Source organism: Eublepharis macularius, chromosome 5 (genome assembly GCF_028583425.1).
Source record: "Eublepharis macularius isolate TG4126 chromosome 5, MPM_Emac_v1.0, whole genome shotgun sequence".
NCBI lineage: Eukaryota > Metazoa > Chordata > Lepidosauria > Squamata > Eublepharidae > Eublepharis > Eublepharis macularius.
In genome coordinates this window covers 123,156,532-123,175,871 of record NC_072794.1, presented here as the reverse complement: position 1 = coordinate 123,175,871, position 19,340 = coordinate 123,156,532, and the positions used below count along the sequence as shown (strand labels likewise).

Here is a 19,340-nt window from a genome sequence, read left to right as displayed (position 1 = left end):
CGGGTCGGCTACAATCTCTGCGGCAGTTTTGGGGCCAATTCGGCTGGCATAAGACCTACATACCCAAGCTTCGATTGGGGGAAGAAGTGGAAAGGAGAACTTGAAATCGAAACAGTGATTACAACCCGAGGAAAGTGAAGGGAAGGTAAAGATCACTATCTTCCGATACGGGACAGATTGATAAAAACAGAGAGGAAAAAAAGTAGACTTTTAAACTGCAACAGACTAGCGAAAAGGAGGGGAAGCTTCGGCAGGAGTTGTATTTGAAAAGAGACTAAGTTTAAAGAAGTTATTAAAGAAATCGGACTATTGTTTTGAATACCTGTGGCTTTGGAGCTGTGAGAAAAAGACACCATCGCGAGATCTGCTGTGGGAAGACGGGAGACAGGAAGTGCGTAACAACAATAGAGCGGCTGGAGAGAAGCGGCCCTTGCTGGAGGGCAGGAAGAAGGGAATCGCCATCTTTGAGAGGGGAAGGGTCGCGGCCTCAGCGGAAAAGGAAGTAGGCCATATTGGATTATAAAATCATAGAGAGACCATAGAGAAAAGACGCCCGACATTTTGGACCCTTTAAAATCAATTTATGCAAGAAGACCGGGACATTTGAAATAAAAAAGGTACTAAATTTAACGCCACGGAGCTAAGGAAGAGAGCGGATTCGTGGGAGCGAGCCAAAGCAAGCCCCACGATGTCGAAGAAAGAGTGGCAATCGGCAATAGAAAACCTGGATAAAAAACTTTTGGAGGTGATTAAAGAATTTAAAGACATGAAATTGGAGCTGATCAAAGAGGTTAAACAGACAGTAAAATCGGAGCTGTCAGAAGTAAAATCGGAGCTGTCAGAAGTGAAGAAAGGTATGGAAACAATACAAAGTGAACTACAAGGGACGCAGCAGAGAGTTAAAACAGTAGAAGGAGCGATGGAGAACTTAGCAGATACGCAACAAACAGAGATGAGGCTGATGAGGGGAAGGATGGCGGTTGCGGAAAGTAGACATATGGAGAAGCAGCTGAGATTTCGCGGCCTGCCGGAAATGGAAGGAAAGACAGCGCAAGAGCAGATGACGGAGGTGTTAGCTGAATACCTGGGGAAGGAGGAGGAGGAAGTTGTGGCTATCCTAGATGTGGCATATCGTGTGAACTCGAGAATTGCAACCCAGAGGAAAGTACCAAGAGATGTGATTGTACAATTTACAACAAGAAACATGAAAGAGAAGATCGTGACTAAACAGTTTCAAGATCCATTGGAGATCGATGGCAAGACAATTATTATAATGAAGGAACTACCCAGATCAGTGTTACTAGATCGGAAAAAATATAAAGCGCTAATCCAGATGTTGAAGGACATGAAAATCAGGTACAGATGGGAGCTCCCAGAGGGTTTGTCCTTCGAATTTGGAGGTGCCAAAAAGCGTATTAGATCTGAGCGGGAGATGGAGCGATTTATAAGGGACAATGAAAAAGACTTACCAACAAGATTATGAATATGGAGTGTAAAGTATTATCTTGGAATGTAAATGGACTAAATTCACCGAATAAGAGAAAAAATATTTTTCACTGGCTACTAAAACAAAAATGTGATATTGTTTGTTTGCAAGAGACTCATATTCGAAAACAGGATGTAAAATATTTAAAACTGGGAAAATTGGGCAAGGACTTTGTAGCGGCCTCAAGTAAGAAAAAAAGAGGAGTGGTGTTGTATGTAAAAGAGGAGCTACAACCAAAATTCATAATGAAAGATGTGGAAACCAGATTTGTAGCAGTGGAATGTACTTGGAACCTAAAGAGAGTGTTGGTAGTCGGAATTTACGCACCTAATGGTGCAAAAGAGTGCTTCTTTGAGGATTTGAGGAAGCATTTAGACGATCTTTCATATGATCAGATAATTCTTGCTGGAGACTTCAATGGAGTGACAGACTTGGAACTGGATAAAAAGACTACAATGGCACAAAAGAAAAGAGGACTATTACCAAAGCTCTTCTTTGAGTTGATTCAACAAGAGACTCTTGAAGATGTATGGAGGAGAGAATATCCTAAAAGCAGACAGTTTACTTTTTATTCTGCAAGGCATTCCACATTATCAAGAATTGACATGATCTGGGCCTCAAAAGATTTGGCGTTATGGACTAAAGATGTAGAAATAATGCCGATGGTAGGCTCAGATCATAACCCAATTATGTGGAAATTAGGGAAAAGGAGAAAAAGGAAAGCATGGAGAATAAATGAGGACTTGCTACAGGAAAAAGAGAATATGGAAATATTGAGAAGAGAGACAAAGTTTTTCATACAATACAACGTGAATAAAGAAGTACCAACTGATAAAGTTTGGGATGCTTACAAGGCGGTTATAAGGGGCATACTAATGGACTTAAATGGCAGAGCAAGAAAGAAGAAAGAGGAGAAGAGACAAGAGATTGAGGAGAAAATAAAAGCTAAGGAAATACAGTTAAAAAAGAGACCAGGGAAAAAGAAATTATACCAAGAAATTAAAATATTGCAAGAACAGCTAACAGCAATGAGCAATAAAGAATTGGAGTGGAATCTCAAAAGGCTGAATCAGAAAGCGTTTGAGGGTGCAAATAAACCTGGGAAGTACCTGGCATGGCAACTGAAGAAGAGAAGGGAAAAGAAAACAATAAATAAAATTTGTGAAGATGACAAAACGTATTTGGAACAGACTACCATTAGTAGAGCCTTTTATAAATTCTACGCTAAACTGTACAACAAGAAAGAAGTAAATAAAGATTCAATAGCGTCATATCTGGAGAAAATGACGCTACCAGAAATCTCGGACGCTTGGAGAAATAAACTGAATAATGAAGTAACGGATGAGGAAATAAGTAAGGCAATACAATCTGCAAATCTAGGAAAGGCGCCAGGGCCAGATGGACTTACAGCTAAATTTTATAAGACTATGGCCAATGAGCTGGCACCATTCCTAAAGGAGGTGATCAATGGAGTTCTAAGGGATCAAAGGATTCCAGACACTTGGTCTGAAGCGAACATATCATTGATCCCAAAAGAGGGCCAAGATTTGACTAATGTGAAAAATTACAGACCTATATCGTTACTCAACAATGACTATAAAATTTTTGCGAAGATACTGGCGGAGAGACTGAAGGGGTGGCTTTCGGAAGTTATAGAGGAGGAGCAAGCAGGCTTTTTGCCAGACAGACAAATAAGAGACAATTTAATGACAGTGATTGATGCTATTGAATATTATGATAAGCGTTGTGATAAAGAGGTTGGTTTCTTCTTTGTTGACGCTGAAAAGGCATTTGACAATTTAAACTGGGACTTTATGTTTGCCACTATGGAAAAGCTACAATTAGGAGAAAGATTCATCAGAGCAATTAAGGAAATCTACAGAGACCAGACTGCAGCAATTGTGGTGAACGATGAATTGACTAAGAAACTGATTATAAGTAAAGGAACAAGACAAGGTTGCCCGTTGTCTCCACTGTTGTTCATTTTAGTATTGGAGATCCTGATGATACAAATACGACAAGACGAGGAAATTCTAGGAATAAAAATAAAGGACTACTCATACAAGGTCAGAGCATTCGCGGATGATATAATGTTAATCGTAGAGGACCCATTGGAGAACATGCCAAAAGTGATAGATAAGATCAAGGAGTTTGGAGACTTGGCAGGTTTCTATATCAACAAAAAGAAGTCAAAGATACTATGCAAAAATATGACTAAGCAGAAACAACAACTGTTAATGGAAATAACGGACTGTGAAGTAACAAGTAAGGTGAAATATTTGGGAATTGAACTGACTGCAAAGAATATAGATTTATTCAAGAATAATTATGAAAAACTATGGACTCAGATTGAGAGAGACTTGATTAAATGGAATAGGCTCAATCTGTCATGGTTGGGTAGGATTGCAGCAGTTAAAATGAATGTGTTACCAAGAGTGATGTTTTTGCTACAGACAATTCCAATCATCAGAGACTCTAAACAATTTGTGAAGTAACTGTGAAGTAACAAGTAAGGTGAAATATTTGGGAATTGAACTGACTGCAAAGAATATAGATTTATTCAAGAATAATTATGAAAAACTATGGACTCAGATTGAGAGAGACTTGATTAAATGGAATAGGCTCAATCTGTCATGGTTGGGTAGGATTGCAGCAGTTAAAATGAATGTGTTACCAAGAGTGATGTTTTTGCTACAGACAATTCCAATCATCAGAGACTCTAAACAATTTGAAAAATGGCAGAGGAAAATATCAGATTTTGTATGGGCAGGCAAGAAGCCTCGAGTGAAAATGAAAGTTTTACAAGATGCAAAGGAAAGAGGCGGAATGCAACTGCCCAACCTGAGACTTTACCATGATGCAATCTGCCTAGTTTGGCTGAAAGAGTGGATGACATTAAAGAACAAGAAACTATTAGCCCTAGAGGGATACAAAAAAATATTTGGATGGCACGCATACCTATGGCACGACAAAGTAAAGGTCAACTCGATGTTCCTGCACCATTTTGTACGGAGAAGTCTATACACAACCTGGAAGAAGTACAGAATTTATCTACAAGAAGGAACTCCTTGGTGGGTGGTTCCATATGAGGTGATAGACCCGAGAGCTGTTGATAATGAACGACAATGTTTAACATACAAAGAAATAACTAAAGTAGAAGCATCTAAACTTAGAATAAAGACGCAAGAGGAACTATCACCTAATTACGATTGGTTCCAGTATAGACAGATCAGAGATTTGTATAACTCGGACTCTGTAAAAGGAGGTATACGAATAGAGAATTTGGAACTAGAGCAGACCCTTCTTAAAGAGGACAAGAAAAGAATATCCAAGGTATACCAAGTATTGTTGAAATGGTATACTGAGGATGAGACAGTTAAAACACAAATGGTGAAATGGGCTATAAATTTTAATAAAGAAATAACAATGGAGGCATGGGAATACTTGTGGAAGACTACAATGAAGACAACGACATGTACAAATATCAAAGAGAACATCTACAAAATGATCTATCGTTGGTACATGACACCAAAGAAGATTGCGCTAGGGAATTTGAACACTTCTAATAAATGCTGGAAATGTAGGAAGCATGAGGGCTCCCTCTATCATATGTGGTGGTCGTGTGAGGTAGCCAGGCAGTACTGGAGGGTAATAATAAGAGAAATGAGTGAAATTTTACAATTTCAAATTAATAAGAACCCAGAACTCCTGCTACTGAACTTGGGAATGGAGGGAATTCCAGCCCATCACAGGACGCTGATATTTTATATGACGGCAGCAGCTAGACTATTGTATGCGCAAAAATGGAAAGTACAGGAAGTGCCAACTATCAAAGATTGGATCTACAAATTGCTGTACATGGCGGAAATGGACAAGATGACAAGAAAACTGAGAAATCTGGACTCAGGGCAGTTTAACACAGACTGGGAGAAGCTGAAACAATATTTGGAGAAGAAATGGGAGGTGGGAGGAAAACTGTGGCAGTTTGAGAACTACTGAAGTATAATAAAATGTAGAGGGGGGTGACTTTACCGGGGGGAGAAGAGATAAATGTGAATTTATAAGCAGTTAGATTAACAGATTGACATATATATAGATATATATAGGTTAATAAATAAAATATTGATAGAAAATAATTGACTATAAGGATTAAATATAAGGATTGAGTAACCAACAGTATTTTCTTTCTTTGATAAGATTTGTATAATGCACCAAACTGAATGTCTGAAGGTATAGACGAGTCAAATTGATTGACTATGTGATGAGAGTTATATAGAATTACCATAAAAAGACAGAATGAGTAATATATAGAGAACAAGTCAAATTGTTTGATTTAAATGTGTAAGATTTTTATGGTTTATGATATATAGGTTTATGATATATAGAAATATTTAAAAATGGAAAATGGGATAAATTGTTTATCTAAGATGGAAACAAAGACTTACAGTTTGGGTATATAATAAGAAAAATAGTTAAGGATGTACTGCTTAGTATAATGGAGAATATATATTTGTTTTAGATAGAGGAATTTAATAGAAGTAAGGGAAAAGGGACAAAGGGTTGGAAAACTGTTGGAAGTCAACAAAAGGGGGGGAAAGGGAGGGGGTTAGAAATGAAAAATTTGGGGAAAATTGAATGTAAATGTAAAAATAACGGATTCTAACCCAATAAATTTTTTTTTTTAAAAAAAAATGAAATGTGTTCGTATTGGATTTCTCAATTGTTTGGCCTTTTCCCTGCTTTAGGTCTGTGTTTTGCTGAGTTACCCCGACAACTCATCCTCCACATGCAGTACCCACCGGTGCTTACTTTCGGTTGTGAGGTTGCAGGAAAACCTCCAAACAGTCCCAAAAAAGTGGTTTTGGATGGGAAGTTGGGCACTGTCGTCATCATAGACTAAAAGTGCATGTCCCCCTTTTAATTTTTTTTTACTTTGCAAATGCATAATTGCATGCAAATACTGTTGCAAGCAGGCTTCTGTGGTTGAATGGAAATGTCAGGAAGGAAGCAAGATCTTTTGTGGAAGAACTAGATTGAGAGGCATAGGAGGTTTTATCAGAAATGCTTCAAATTCATATGCCAACAAATGTATAAAAAAAAAATCCAGCCAGAAACCTGCAACAAAAGAAAACATTGGAGCAAGTGCAATCCCAGTAAAGAAGCGGAAAACATGGTAAAAAAAACAATATGCACACATTTGGCAAATGATAACATGTACATGCTTGGGGAAAAGCTGCCACAGTTCTGAGAGTGAACCATACCTCTAATGACGGGCAGAAACGGCCTGTGTTTCATTCTTCCAGCACTTTACAATGCATGTGTAATTTTGATCACATAAGGTTTTCCAACCTGCTGGGTGCAGAAAGATTTCTGACCTGGAGTGGGGTTTGGGCCATGAGGTAATGACTTCTTTTGAGATAGTAGCCTAAAACTTCTGAAAAGGTGTAACTATTAAAATCAAACTCATAATCCAGAATAGCTATCCTCTAAAATAGGAGTATTGAATTTTTTTTTCAATCCTAGTACTCTCCTTTAGCCCTAGATGGAAACTTGTGACTCACTCTATTTTTTTTTACCATGTATGTTCATATTTCTCCTTTATCTCTTTCTTCCCTAATCTCTCCTATCACTATTTTTCTTGGTCTGTCTTGATTTTTTAAAAGACTGGTATGTTGGAGATCCCATTGGCATCACTTGTCTTAGGTTGATACTCAACTCCAACCCACTTGCAGATTTCGTTGCACCATTTGAAGATGGGTGTTCTTTAGAACAGTTTATATTTCTCACAGTCTCTCCCATATTCTCTAATATGATTTGTTCAGAGAGTGTTACCAAATCAATCAAGACTGTTTCAGTTTTCTTTCTAACTCGTTATGTCTCCTTATTTGTAAGCATGGTTTGATTTAGAAGACCAGTGTTATCTCTAACAACAAGATGCTCCTGCATTATGTATTATCTTCTTTTGCTCTTTACTTCTCAGGAAGCAGTATTGTAGTTCTGCATGACACCAATGCTTGGCTGAAAAGATAAGATAATCTCTTTATGAAAAGAATGCAGCTTGTATTTTATGAATGTCAATCACAGATCCTGGGGGATGCACAGCTGACTTTTGAAACAAGCCTGTGAGGGAAAGCTGAATATGTGGGAAGAGGATAATCGCTTGGAAAGTGTGGAAGATATGCCAGGCCAAATAAACTGGCTCAGAAATATTCACTATGTGCAATCTCATTCTATGCCACTCAAAATAGTTCTAGAAGTGCCTAGAGCATGGAGAGGAGATAAAGAAGGGATCCAGGACCATTAATCTGCATTGATATAAAAATATGTTCCCTCCTTATGGAAATAAATAATTATAGCCGCTGCCATCGTACCAAAGAGTTGCCTTAAATTTTGTGGGGAAATTTGACAGCTTCCTCATTGTAAGTTAAATGCTGTGTTAAATTTTATCTTCAGCAGCTCTGAGATTTAAAGCCAGGCCTTCATAGATCACTTCTGTGGCCTTGCCCATATCTATTTATTTACATTATTTATAGTCTGCCTTTCTCGCCGAGTCTCAGGGCAGATTACACAGTGTAGTTCAATACAGTCAATGGCTGAAACATTCAGTAAACTACAATAGGGTAAGGGGGATTGCAGAAAAAACAAGAACAAATTTGATACAGAGCTGAAAATGGTGCTGAAACAAAATATAAGCAAATTGACATGACATATTACAAGACACAGAAATCATTTGGATCATGTGATAGTTAAGCCTTTTTCAGTTGTATTTCCAGTGCTCCTACCACACACATTGGGAGAGCACACTATGCATGATTCTCAGTGTGTTCAGTTACCATTTTGTCTGTATAGGGCAACATGCATATCATCTGGCTTTGGTACACACAGTTGGAAATCCTGATTTTTTTTTTAAGGATGTGTGTGCATACCAAAGCTAGAATATGAGCTGTTGTCCTTTTCAGATAAAATCTGCTCCAAGTTTAAGGCAGCTGTCCATGAGCTGGTCAAATACTTCCAGCTGGCTGCCTATTTCACAATACTTGGCTCGTCAAGAATGTTCTGGAAACTTTTTATTGTCTTTGGGGTGGGGGGGATCATTGTCTGATACTGACAAGACTGAGAGCCCTTTTCTTTGCAGAGCTGCAGGACACACACACACCACCCTTCCTCAGCCACGCTGCCTTTGCGTTCCCTTCCAATTAAGCAGCATAGTCTGCATTCTTCTGGCCAGCAGAGGAGGTCAAAGTAAATAATTAAGTAGTGCAAATGTGGGGCTGCTTGTTGGTCAGAACTCTGTGTGGAGTAATGGTGGTTTAATTTGTAGTGGATTGTGCATGAGTGTTACAAAATCTTGTTGCTCTGGATGGAAACGCTCCATTGTCTTACGCAGTCTTCCCCTTTAATAAAAATAACATGGAGGTGGCTGACACTGTTGTACAAGGTAAATTTCCCTAAACTGTTTTCCTAGATGTGTTGTGGATGAGTCCATCTGCCTAGCCACATTAAGTGACTCACATCAAATGACTGCCTGGCCTCTTTTCCTTGCAGTTCCAGATAATTTATGAACAAATTAAATAGCACTAGTCTCAATGCCGATCCTTCTAGGACCCCAACACTTATTTCCCTACATTAACAGAACTGTCCAAGCAGCCCCACATTTGCACTACTTAATTATTTACTTTGACCTCCTCTGCTGGCCAGAACTCTCTGCTTCCTGTAATTTAACCAACCAGGCTTCTTATCTCATTTTTTAAATTCAATATTATAACTTTTATACAAACTCAAAATTTACAGCTTACAACTTATATCAACCCAAGGGTGCTTATTCATCTTATGCTAAATGTTGAATGGCATATTGTTGACAACTTATCTATAAGCACTATATTTAATAATAATATTTACAAATTAAGAATATCTTGATATAGTTGTTTCGGAGATTGTGTCTCTTTGTTGATGTATTCAAAAAAGGGCCACCATTTTTCATAAGTCTTCTTATCCCATGATTGCTAAACTTACTCAAGAGTCTTTGATGGGGCACTCTGCAGTCTGAAAGTCCAAGTCTATAATGTCTACGAGATCACCGATATTGACATGTTTGTTCATTTTCTTAAAGAACTCCAAAAGGTTGGTGAGGTGGGATTTCCCTTTGCAGAAAACATGCTGATTTTTCCTCAGCAGGTATTGTTTCTCTATGTGCCTAACAATTCTATGTTTGATTACAATTTCTGTTAATTTGCCTGGAACACATGTTAAGACTAACTGGCCTGTATTCTCTGGTTCTCTACTGGATCCATTTAACAGTGTAACATTTGCTACTCTCTAGTTCTCTAGTACAGTGGCTGATTTTAGCGACAAGTTACATCTACTGGTTTGTAGATCAACAGTCTCACATTTTGAGTTCTTTAAGAACTCTTAGTGCATTCCATCAGATCCTCAAGTCTTATTGAAGTTCTAGACCTATTGGGGGGATTAAAATCCATTTCTCATCACCTCAATTTGACTCAATTCTTCAGACTCCTTTCTTGAAAATGTTGGATGTGGCCTTGGGTACATGGCCCACACTTTCCATAGTGAACTCAAATGCAAAGAATTCATTGAGCTTATGTGTTGGCTTCCTTTAGAAATACTTTTATTTCTTGGTCATCCAAAGGCCCAACTGCTTCTCTGGCTGGCTCACTGCTCTGAATATATTTAAAGAAAGGTGATAAGAACCCCCTCCACTGTTACTTCTGGGGACTCATGGACAGTTGAAGAAGCTGCCAGGAGCCTAATGTGGTGTGCTGACTAGGATCTGGGAGACCCAGGTTCAAGTCCCTGCTGTGTCATGGAACCCTGATGAGTGACCTTGGCCCAATCATATACTCTCAGCCTTCCAATCATGAGCTAAGTTTCTCTGAGGGCTGACAATTCATATTTGGTCTAAAAAAAGAATCCTCCTTGGTCTAAAAGCGACACAACTTTAATTCAAATGAAAAATGTGCCTCCGCTGTCAGAAGTTTAGGATACATGGGCTCTTGATCCAAGTGCCTAAAAACCTTCTAAATTTCCATTTCCTGGATTTATTCTTTTGCATAAATGTTTCTTCATGCTGAGTCTCTCTTCCATTCCGTTACTGTGCCACAGGCTCTATTTTGTGGTTTCTAAAATAATTTCAGCTGGGTTGAAAGCAGCCTAAAGCATGGTGTGCAGTGACATTTCTGTGGTTTTATGGTTAATCCATATGGCTGTTTTCAAATGTAGTCCAGTCATGTTCTCTAAGTGAATCAGTAGGATGTCCGATAAAACAAACACAAACACAGCATGTCATCCAGGTTATCTTGTGATTTGGACTAGAAAATGAAAAGGTGCTTGACACTTACAATGAACTTTTTTGTGTGCTCCTGAGGCCATGCAGGCTTTCAGCTACCTGTGTCAAGGTTTCATCTCTAGCATTTTAACCAGAGTGCAAAATAAGGCACAATTCTTTTGATAGCTCTCAGCCACCATACATTACCAACACAATGGGAATATATTTCCCTCTTCCAATTCTCCTGGCCTATCATACAAATTACCTGGAGTTTGTTGCAGATAGCTTAGATCACAAGAGGCATACAGTTTACAACAATCAAAAGCACGTTGGAAGTCTTATGATGTGTTGCTATCTAAGCAACTTGATTAAGATGATCTGCCTCCATAGCTGGATGGATCTGAATGATTTTCAGATGGCAGCAACTTACCTGATGATAGGTGCTCCTGTTGATTCCTGGACTTCTGGAATGCAGGCAATTGATATGATTGCTCCAGGGTGCCCTGTCTCAGGCCTAAGAGACCAGGCAGCCCCAAGGTTTACTGAGGGGCTGTGGATGATGCAAATACAAGGAAGACAGTTAGAGTGACAGTGGTGAAAGACTTGGGATGAATCTGACAAGGCATGGGCTAGAGGTTAGGGGTGTGTATCCAAAACATCAGGGAGATTTGGGATTTGGGGATCACCTTAAAAAATCTCGGATTCTCCAAATCCAGTAAAGATTCCCTGATCCAGTTCAGATAGATCAGAGAAATCTGGGTTAATTTGGCCTTTATTCCACATAGGGAAAACGATCTGGGGGAGGGTAATTTTTCAACCAACCCCCACCAAATTTGCAGGGGCTGTACTCCCGACTGTCCTCTACAGACCCTCCCCCCCAGTTTCATGAAGATTGGACCATGGGGGTTAATTCTGTCAGCCCCCAAAAAGGTTCCCCAAGTCACTCTCCATTATTCCTGATGGAGAAAACTAACCGGGGGCTATCTGGGGTGGGCTGGTGGTGTTATTTTTCAAGCAAACTCCACCAATTTTTCAGCGAACCTACTCCTGACTATCCTCTAAAGACCCCCCCCCAAATATCTGGGGTCCAATTCAATGCCCCCCCAAAGAAGGTGCTTCCAGCCACTCTATTGTTTCCTATGGGGTAGAAGAGACAATGAGACACACTACTTCCATCCATATACATCCATATACATATACTTCCATCCATATACATATACATACTTCCATCCATACATATATACTTGTATATAAAAACTTTTACATTCTGTGTGGAGGTGAAACTTAGAGTTTGGAGAATTTGTCTCAGAAACTTAGCCCTGATATGCTGGCTTTCTCTAATTCATTCTCAGTGTTGGATTTGGCCTGCTTAATACAAAGTGATCACGGGTGGGGTGTGGAGCAAGTGCCTGCACTGACACTGATTCTCAGGTTATATGCTGCAACATTCTAATGTCCTATTGAGCCATATGTAACTCCAGCCTTCCCTCTTGTCTCTACAGCCATGGCAGCCATTAGGAAAAAGCTGGTGATTGTGGGAGATGGCGCCTGTGGGAAGACCTGCCTCCTTATTGTGTTCAGCAAGGACCAGTTCCCAGAGGTTTATGTACCAACTGTCTTTGAAAACTACATTGCTGACATTGAAGTAGATGGGAAACAGGTAATTCTTTGCTAGCAGCAATTTGCACTTTGATCCTCAGAGCCCAGTGCTGACTTTGTCAACTTCTGTTTCAGTTCATCCATAGCTGATAGACATACTAGTCTTGACAGAAATGCTCTTAGAAAATTTTATCTAGTTCACCTTTATTGAGCATTATTCAAACCTTGGTTTTCATCTTTATAGAAGGGATAGCTCAAATTAAGTGTTCCCATTAGTGTCAACTTGATATTTTTAGGCCCTGTGGCTATATTTTCTCCTGAAAGGGAGGTACAGCTCCAGACTAACAGCAACCACATACAAGGTTAGTTAGAAGAATATGAATGAAAACAGACATATGTAAATTGAATGCTAAGCCCAGCATTTGAGGTGGGGGGGGGAGATGTACAAAACTTCAAAGTGAACTGAGCCCAGGAATAATTGGTGGCTCTTGTCACCTAGAGAAACCAGCTGTGCAGGATGCTGATTGACTGGTCCGTGTGACAAATCACACACTTCCCCTCCAGTAGAACAATACACCATGTTTAAAAACAAGCCACACAAGTGCCATGCAAATGCTTAAATCCTCCTCACAAGCCCTACTGTCTATGCCCCTGCCTGCAGAGGTAAAGTGGGTGGCAACCAGAGGCTGTCAGTGGCTCAGTAATGGCATCTTGCCTTCGAAAGCCCTCCCCCTTGAGGCTCACCTAGTGCCAACCTTACTGTCTTTTAGATGCCAGGTCAAAACATTTCTTTTTACTCAGGCTCTTAGTGTTGATGTTTTTAAAAATGTTTTTACAATCTACTTCTAGTCTGGAAACTATTTAGTAACTCCTTTTAGGCTAAACGTTGTTCTGCTTTTAATACTTTTTATTTTTAAACAGTTTCATGGTGTTTTATGATACATTTTACTTTGTAAGCCATGTCAAGCTGGGTCTTTGGAGAGGCAGCATTCAAATTTTCTAAATAAATGCATAGACTGGCTGCTTAGAATAAAAGAAAAGTTGGAACAGAAACTTGCCTGAAGCATGAGAGAGAAAGGTGAACATCTAACCAGGTACATGTGTCAGTAGAGCAGGAAGGAAAACCAACCTTCCCCCTCTAACAGTAAAACCTGCTCCTGAGAGGAGGTACTTCTGTCCCCCCCCCCTAGTTTACATTGTAGGAGAAATCTGCTGAGCTTGCCTGTGCATAGGACAAAATGCTGATTCAAAGACTATGAAAAGTCTTGAACTGAGTTGTCTTTCTGTAAGTCAATAATGAAAGGATTGACTGAATCCATGGTCAGGATGCTACCCTTATTGGAAAAATGTGTGCACTTCTGTAGGTCCTAAAGGCACACTCCAGAAACCACTGATTCAACTTCAGCACAACTATTCCAGACTGAATTATGGATTTCACACTCTTATCTCGCTATAGCTGCACTCCTGTAATTTGCCTTCTTGCATTGGTCAGAAGGGACTTGGTGTCTTCTGACAGCTTTATGGTCCTCTAATACAGTTTAGTGGTGCCCTTGAAAGTAACACTGCAAAGCAGCCCCATAAAGCAAAAGGCATAATGGCCCTAATCAATTACCGGACCCAGGCAGCTTAATTAGAGCAGATGTTATGCCAGGCTGCCTTAAATCTGCCAGAAAGTCACAATAATGTGAAGTTAGAGGGGGCCACAACAGGTTGCTTTCCTGCTTTCAGTCTCTGCTTTTATCCAGAGGGATTATGAGTGTGCTGATTATTGATGCAAACTTCCCTCTGTCTCTAGGTGGAGCTAGCTCTTTGGGACACAGCTGGACAGGAAGACTATGACCGGCTGCGGCCCCTCTCCTACCCGGACACTGATGTTATCCTTATGTGTTTCTCCATTGACAGTCCAGACAGTTTAGGTAAGACTATAACTAGCAGGGTCATGAATACATAGGCCATGTGATTCTGCTCATTACCATGGGAACAAGGGTTTAAGAGATTCTTTTAGAACCAGTGGGAGCCACAGTGATGCATTGCTAGTTGCTGGACAAAGCTCAAAGAGCTGGGTCTGAATGTGATCAGTCCTCTCAGGCAACCAAGATACGTTTGAAAGGCACATGGCACAGAGAAGAGCGTTAAAAGAATGACGATTAGCTTGCTGTAGCTGTCTCTGTTTTTATCCTGTTCTGATATTATCCAGTGTGTTGCTACCTAGGATAAATCTTTAAGTGAGCAAACTTTCCAATAACCAACCAGGATTTCCTTCAGAACTTTTCCTAGCAGTGGCTGCTACTCAAAATATGTTTTAGCCAGTAATTAATTAGGGTGACTTGGCATGTCTGCTCTTTTAAACGTATGAGTTTCATGCAAGTGCCAGCTTCTGTAGAGCAAGCGTTCTGGTCTGTGCATGGGAAATTCTGACCTGCCTTGTAGTCCAGATATTCTGCAAGAATATATGGATCTTTGCAAGATCTCACTGGAGAAAAGAAAACAACTGATTCCTACGGCAGCTACAGTTACTTTGAAACATACAATTTTGACATAGGAGCATAATTTTCTAGCTGTTCATTAAGGAGTTTGTGGCAATAAAGTCAAAGTATTTCTTCATGTTCATAGAGAGATAGAATTTCAGAGTCAAAAGGCTCTCTTCATAGCCTCCATTTGAGAGGCTGCAGAAATTAGCAAAACTTACAGGATTTGACTTCCAAAGTTCACACTGACTGTTGGATTTTAAAATAAGCTGCCCAAGAAGGATCTCTTTCACATTCAAGGCAAAATGGTTTCCAGAATCTCATGGAACTTGGTATGCTTGGTCAGTTTCTTAGATGTGTACTTGTTCTGTGGCATTCCTAAATTCTTCTGCATAACTTGTAAGCAGCTTGGCAGTAGGGTATCAACTGCTGAACTGGCAGTAGGGCATCAGTTGGGTGGGGAAGGAACTGAGTGAATGATGGTAGTATTTGTCAGAGCTGGAATCCACAAAGATGGGGTGTATATGATTTTTTTTCTACACAGCTCTTCCTTTGTGGTAGTCTCTCTGAAGCTGGTCTTCAAGGATGCCTCTGGCTGTGGATCTAGGGTTTGGGTGGGGAACTTCTCATGCTCTACTGAGGCACTTTTCTGGTGTAAGAGTACAGTGTTGCCTTACAACTGCTATAGGGTGTGGTAAATCAGGTAAGCTCTAGCATGCTGACCAAGGCTCTGAAAATAGGACTGCCATTGTATACAGCTTTGCCCTTGGCCACAGACTAGGTCTGTCTCCTCCTTTGGATCTGGAGATGGCTCTTTCAAAACAGAAGTCTCCCAGCAACTTTTTTCCTGCATGTCTGGAGATCATTCCCTTGCATCTCTCTGTGGTGTGTTAGAATATTTAATATAAAGCCTTGTCTGATGGCAAGAATTCCATCCATTTCAGAGAACATACCAGAGAAATGGACTCCAGAAGTGAAGCACTTTTGCCCAAATGTGCCCATCATCCTTGTGGGAAACAAAAAGGATTTGCGGAATGATGACCATACCCGTAGGGAGCTGGCAAAGATGAAGCAGGTATGGGCCTTTCGGTGCCACTTTTAAAAATTTCATTAATTTTGGAAGGGACATGAAACCTTTTTTCAACTTCTCTCAAGAATAGGTAGGTAACTGCTTTGATATAGGAAATCTCCACCCCAGGCAGAATACCTGCATGCTGTCTGGTACCATGCAGTGCAGTACTAGTGTGGAGAATCAAGTGGGCGGAAGGCAGGGAATTGGGCGGAAGGCAGGGCCCTGCTTTCTCTGTGTAGCAAAAGTAACATGCAGACTGACTCTGAGTTTTGATGGCAAATAACTTCTCTCCTCTGAAACCAGGCTAGAAAGTGCACAGAGCTCCTCCTGTCTTTTCTAAATGGCTACCCTTCAGATATATGGGATAGGAGCGAAGCTTATTTTTGATTAATGAAATCTTAGTTTAAAAGAGCAGTGGTTTTTTTAAATCTAGATTTTAAAAAATCTAGATAGTATATCCAAACGAAAGAGCTTGTGCAGCACAAACTTCAAAAGTAACTGAAAATTGAGGGGGGGGGGGGGAAACCAAACTTTCCAGGGTTTCGTCAGAACTGTACGTATTACATTTCCATCCTGCCTTTCTTCCATCAGGGAACTCAAGCGAGTCTCCCATCCAGCACTGAAGGCCCAGGCTTGCTTAGCTTCAGCCAGGTTGCTGCATCATGTGCCTTCCAGCCATACTCTGGAAACATGTTTTCTTTATATGCTGCAACATACAACCTAAGTTAAACCTCCAAATACTCTGAATTTCTCAGGCAACAAATTCTAGGTCTTTGTGGGAGTCCATTTCTCTCTGCTAAAAATGCCATTCCACTTATTCTAGCACTCTCACCTTGGGCGCGGTTCCTACATTAGGACACTGGGCAGCAGCACCTGTCTTTTCCCCCTAATTCCTATTCTCATATTATATGGGTGATACAGAGGATTAAACATTCACAGCCAATGGCCAGTGTCTCTTAGTAGTGTTCAGGTTGGGAGGGCTCTTAATTGCTGGTAGAAGTAAAGTATCAATATCCTTGAATATCCTATTAATTGGAGTCACAGAGGATACTGTAAGCATCTATTCCAGTCAAGCTTTCTGAAGCATCGGCTTTCAGATGGAGGGCTGTGACTTCATGGTTAGGTAGCCTATATTATGCCTTTATCCTATTCTTCCTCCAAGAAGTTCAGAGCAGCACACACATCTCTTCCCTTTTCCATTTTTTCCCTTCCACAATAATTCTGGGTAATTAGGCAGACAGAAAGTGATTGATGCATGGTCGCTCGCTGATTTTCTTGGCTGCGTGAAGATTTGAGCCCAGATCCTGTCCAGTCCTGCTCTGTTAGTCTGACTTCTATGCTATCCTGGCCTAGGATGAGCTGTATTAGCAGCTCAAGTCACCACTTTCTTTAAATCAATAAAATAAAGAAGGGGAAGGCAAAAAAAGTGAGCCAGATTAAACTTAAAGGCGAGTCTAGTGTATGAAAAATTTGAACTGTACTTCTCCAAAGAAGAATTTATTAAGTGGAATGCCTAGTGCTCTATGGAATATAGAGAGCCTTGTGGTAAGAAAAATGGGCAGTGGTTAAAGAGGGTCTTCTAGGCATTCTTGTAGCACTATGAACTTAGCTGAAAATATGTAGATGAAACAGGGTTAGTTTGTTTCAGGTTTACAGTACCTAAGTTGATGACCTAGCTGAGTGACGTGCAGGGTGTAAGATGGAAAGGTATTCCAGAGAGGATTTGATCCCAGAAAGGAATTCTGTACTTCCACTTCTTCTTATACTGGCTTTATTTAATTTATTCATAGCGCTGATCCTCCCCACTCCTAATGACTTGGAAAAGTTACTAGCAGAAAAATTTCCAAGAACACTGCTTAAACCCCAGCAAACTCTGTCAGATCATAGTGAAGGTGACAAGTCTTGGCAAAATGTTCACCCACATTTCTGCAAGGAGCTATTATGATTTTTTTTCATGTGCTTTTCAATGTACGTGTCTTGGGCAGAATAGGGAAATAGCTTGTTATTTTTCTTCCTTCATTGAGACCAGGTCTTGGGAAAACCTTTGGGTTATTTTTGTTTGTTTTGTTTTTTAATAAGGAGCCAGTGAAACCAGAGGAAGGGAGAGACATGGCAAACAGAATCAATGCTTTTGGTTACCTGGAGTGCTCGGCCAAGACGAAGGATGGCGTGCGGGAGGTGTTTGAAATGGCCACTCGAGCTGCCTTGCAAGTCAGGAAAAACAAAAAACGCAAAGCCTGTCCCCTCTTTTAACAAGGGAGCATCAGCAAAGGAAGTGACTGTCGTCTCAACTGTATCTGTCTCTTTCAATATGCCCCACAAATGTGAGGTTGAGGTGGGGAGAAGAGCTGTGTTGGCTGTCTAGAGTAAGAAGTGAACATGCCTGTTGTGCCCTTTTGCACAGTAGTAAGGGCTGTTGGGGTCCCCCTGGGGGTGGTCCCTGTCGTTGGTCTCTGGGCCATGTGCCCTAGCTGTCCTCTCCAGCACCTCCTGTGCCTGAGAGCCAGATGTCTCTTGAATCTTCTCGTAAACACGGTCATTTTTGTATAGAGCAGGCAACACACCTGAATGAATTCTACATTGCTCGTCACTCCCGTTTTATACTAATCCTTCAGTTTGGTGCCTGATATAGGTTCATGTAGCCTGTCGTCTGTCTTTCCGTTCTTGCAAAGTAAGGAAGCTACATTTGATTGCTGAATATTGCAATCTGCGGAGTCATACTCTGATTAAAACGTACAGCATTCACCCCTGCCTCTCTCTACACAAACTTGTTGGTGCAAGTGGAAGCCTTACCAAAATGCCCATCTGTATTTCAGTGAGGAGCTGAGCTCTGCTGTGGTCAGAAATGCTCTTTGTTCTGTCTGTGTTTGGGCAGTGCCTTGCATATTATCCATACTGTATTTTCTCTGCTTTCATTAAATTAAATCAGACCGTGCAACAAAAACGGCTTCTTTATCCATTTTTTTCTGTTGGGCTATTAAAGTTTATGAAGGTGTGTTAGATCTGTTGTATTCTGTCAGCACAGTTGAGTTGTGTTTGAACTCTGCTGAAGGACCTGAAGTAAGTCGTCATCTCTCTTCCCCACCCCCCAAACTGTCCATGGAATATCAGCTACTTCATGTTCCTTTTCTGGAACCCCCCTGCGTATTGAAAACTGGCTCATCCAGGGACAGGTTCCAATTGAGCCTTTTCCCTAATTTTCTTGGTGTGGGGAATTGTTTTTTTATACAGGAGAAAATTCTGAAGTGTGTTCTCCTACCTGTACTCTGAAGTGGTACAGGCTGTTCTTGAGTCTCTACCATCTCATTCCAACATCATTCTACTGAATGGGTAGATTTGCCCATGGTACATCCCTGTGAGAGGGATGGATTCCTTGATCCACACACAGGATTGGGAGAGACAAATGGCAGACCAGCTTTAGGGACTGTGTGT

The 19,340-nt window shown here is 40.5% G+C and overlaps 1 protein-coding gene across 1 annotated transcript in view; it reads left to right on the top strand.

The window, feature by feature from the left end:
- The window catches only part of RHOC (ras homolog family member C), a 33,902-nt gene extending 15,050 nt beyond the window's left edge, over positions 1-18,852 (top strand). The window contains exons 2-5 of the mRNA XM_054980126.1: positions 12,272-12,429; positions 14,164-14,284; positions 15,781-15,911; positions 17,988-18,852. Of these exons, the coding sequence (XP_054836101.1) occupies positions 12,274-12,429; positions 14,164-14,284; positions 15,781-15,911; positions 17,988-18,161 (582 nt within the window). The 5' untranslated portion in view covers positions 12,272-12,273 and the 3' untranslated portion in view covers positions 18,162-18,852. The remainder of the gene's footprint in view (positions 1-12,271; positions 12,430-14,163; positions 14,285-15,780; positions 15,912-17,987) is intronic.
- The last annotated feature ends 488 nt before the right edge of the window (positions 18,853-19,340 follow it).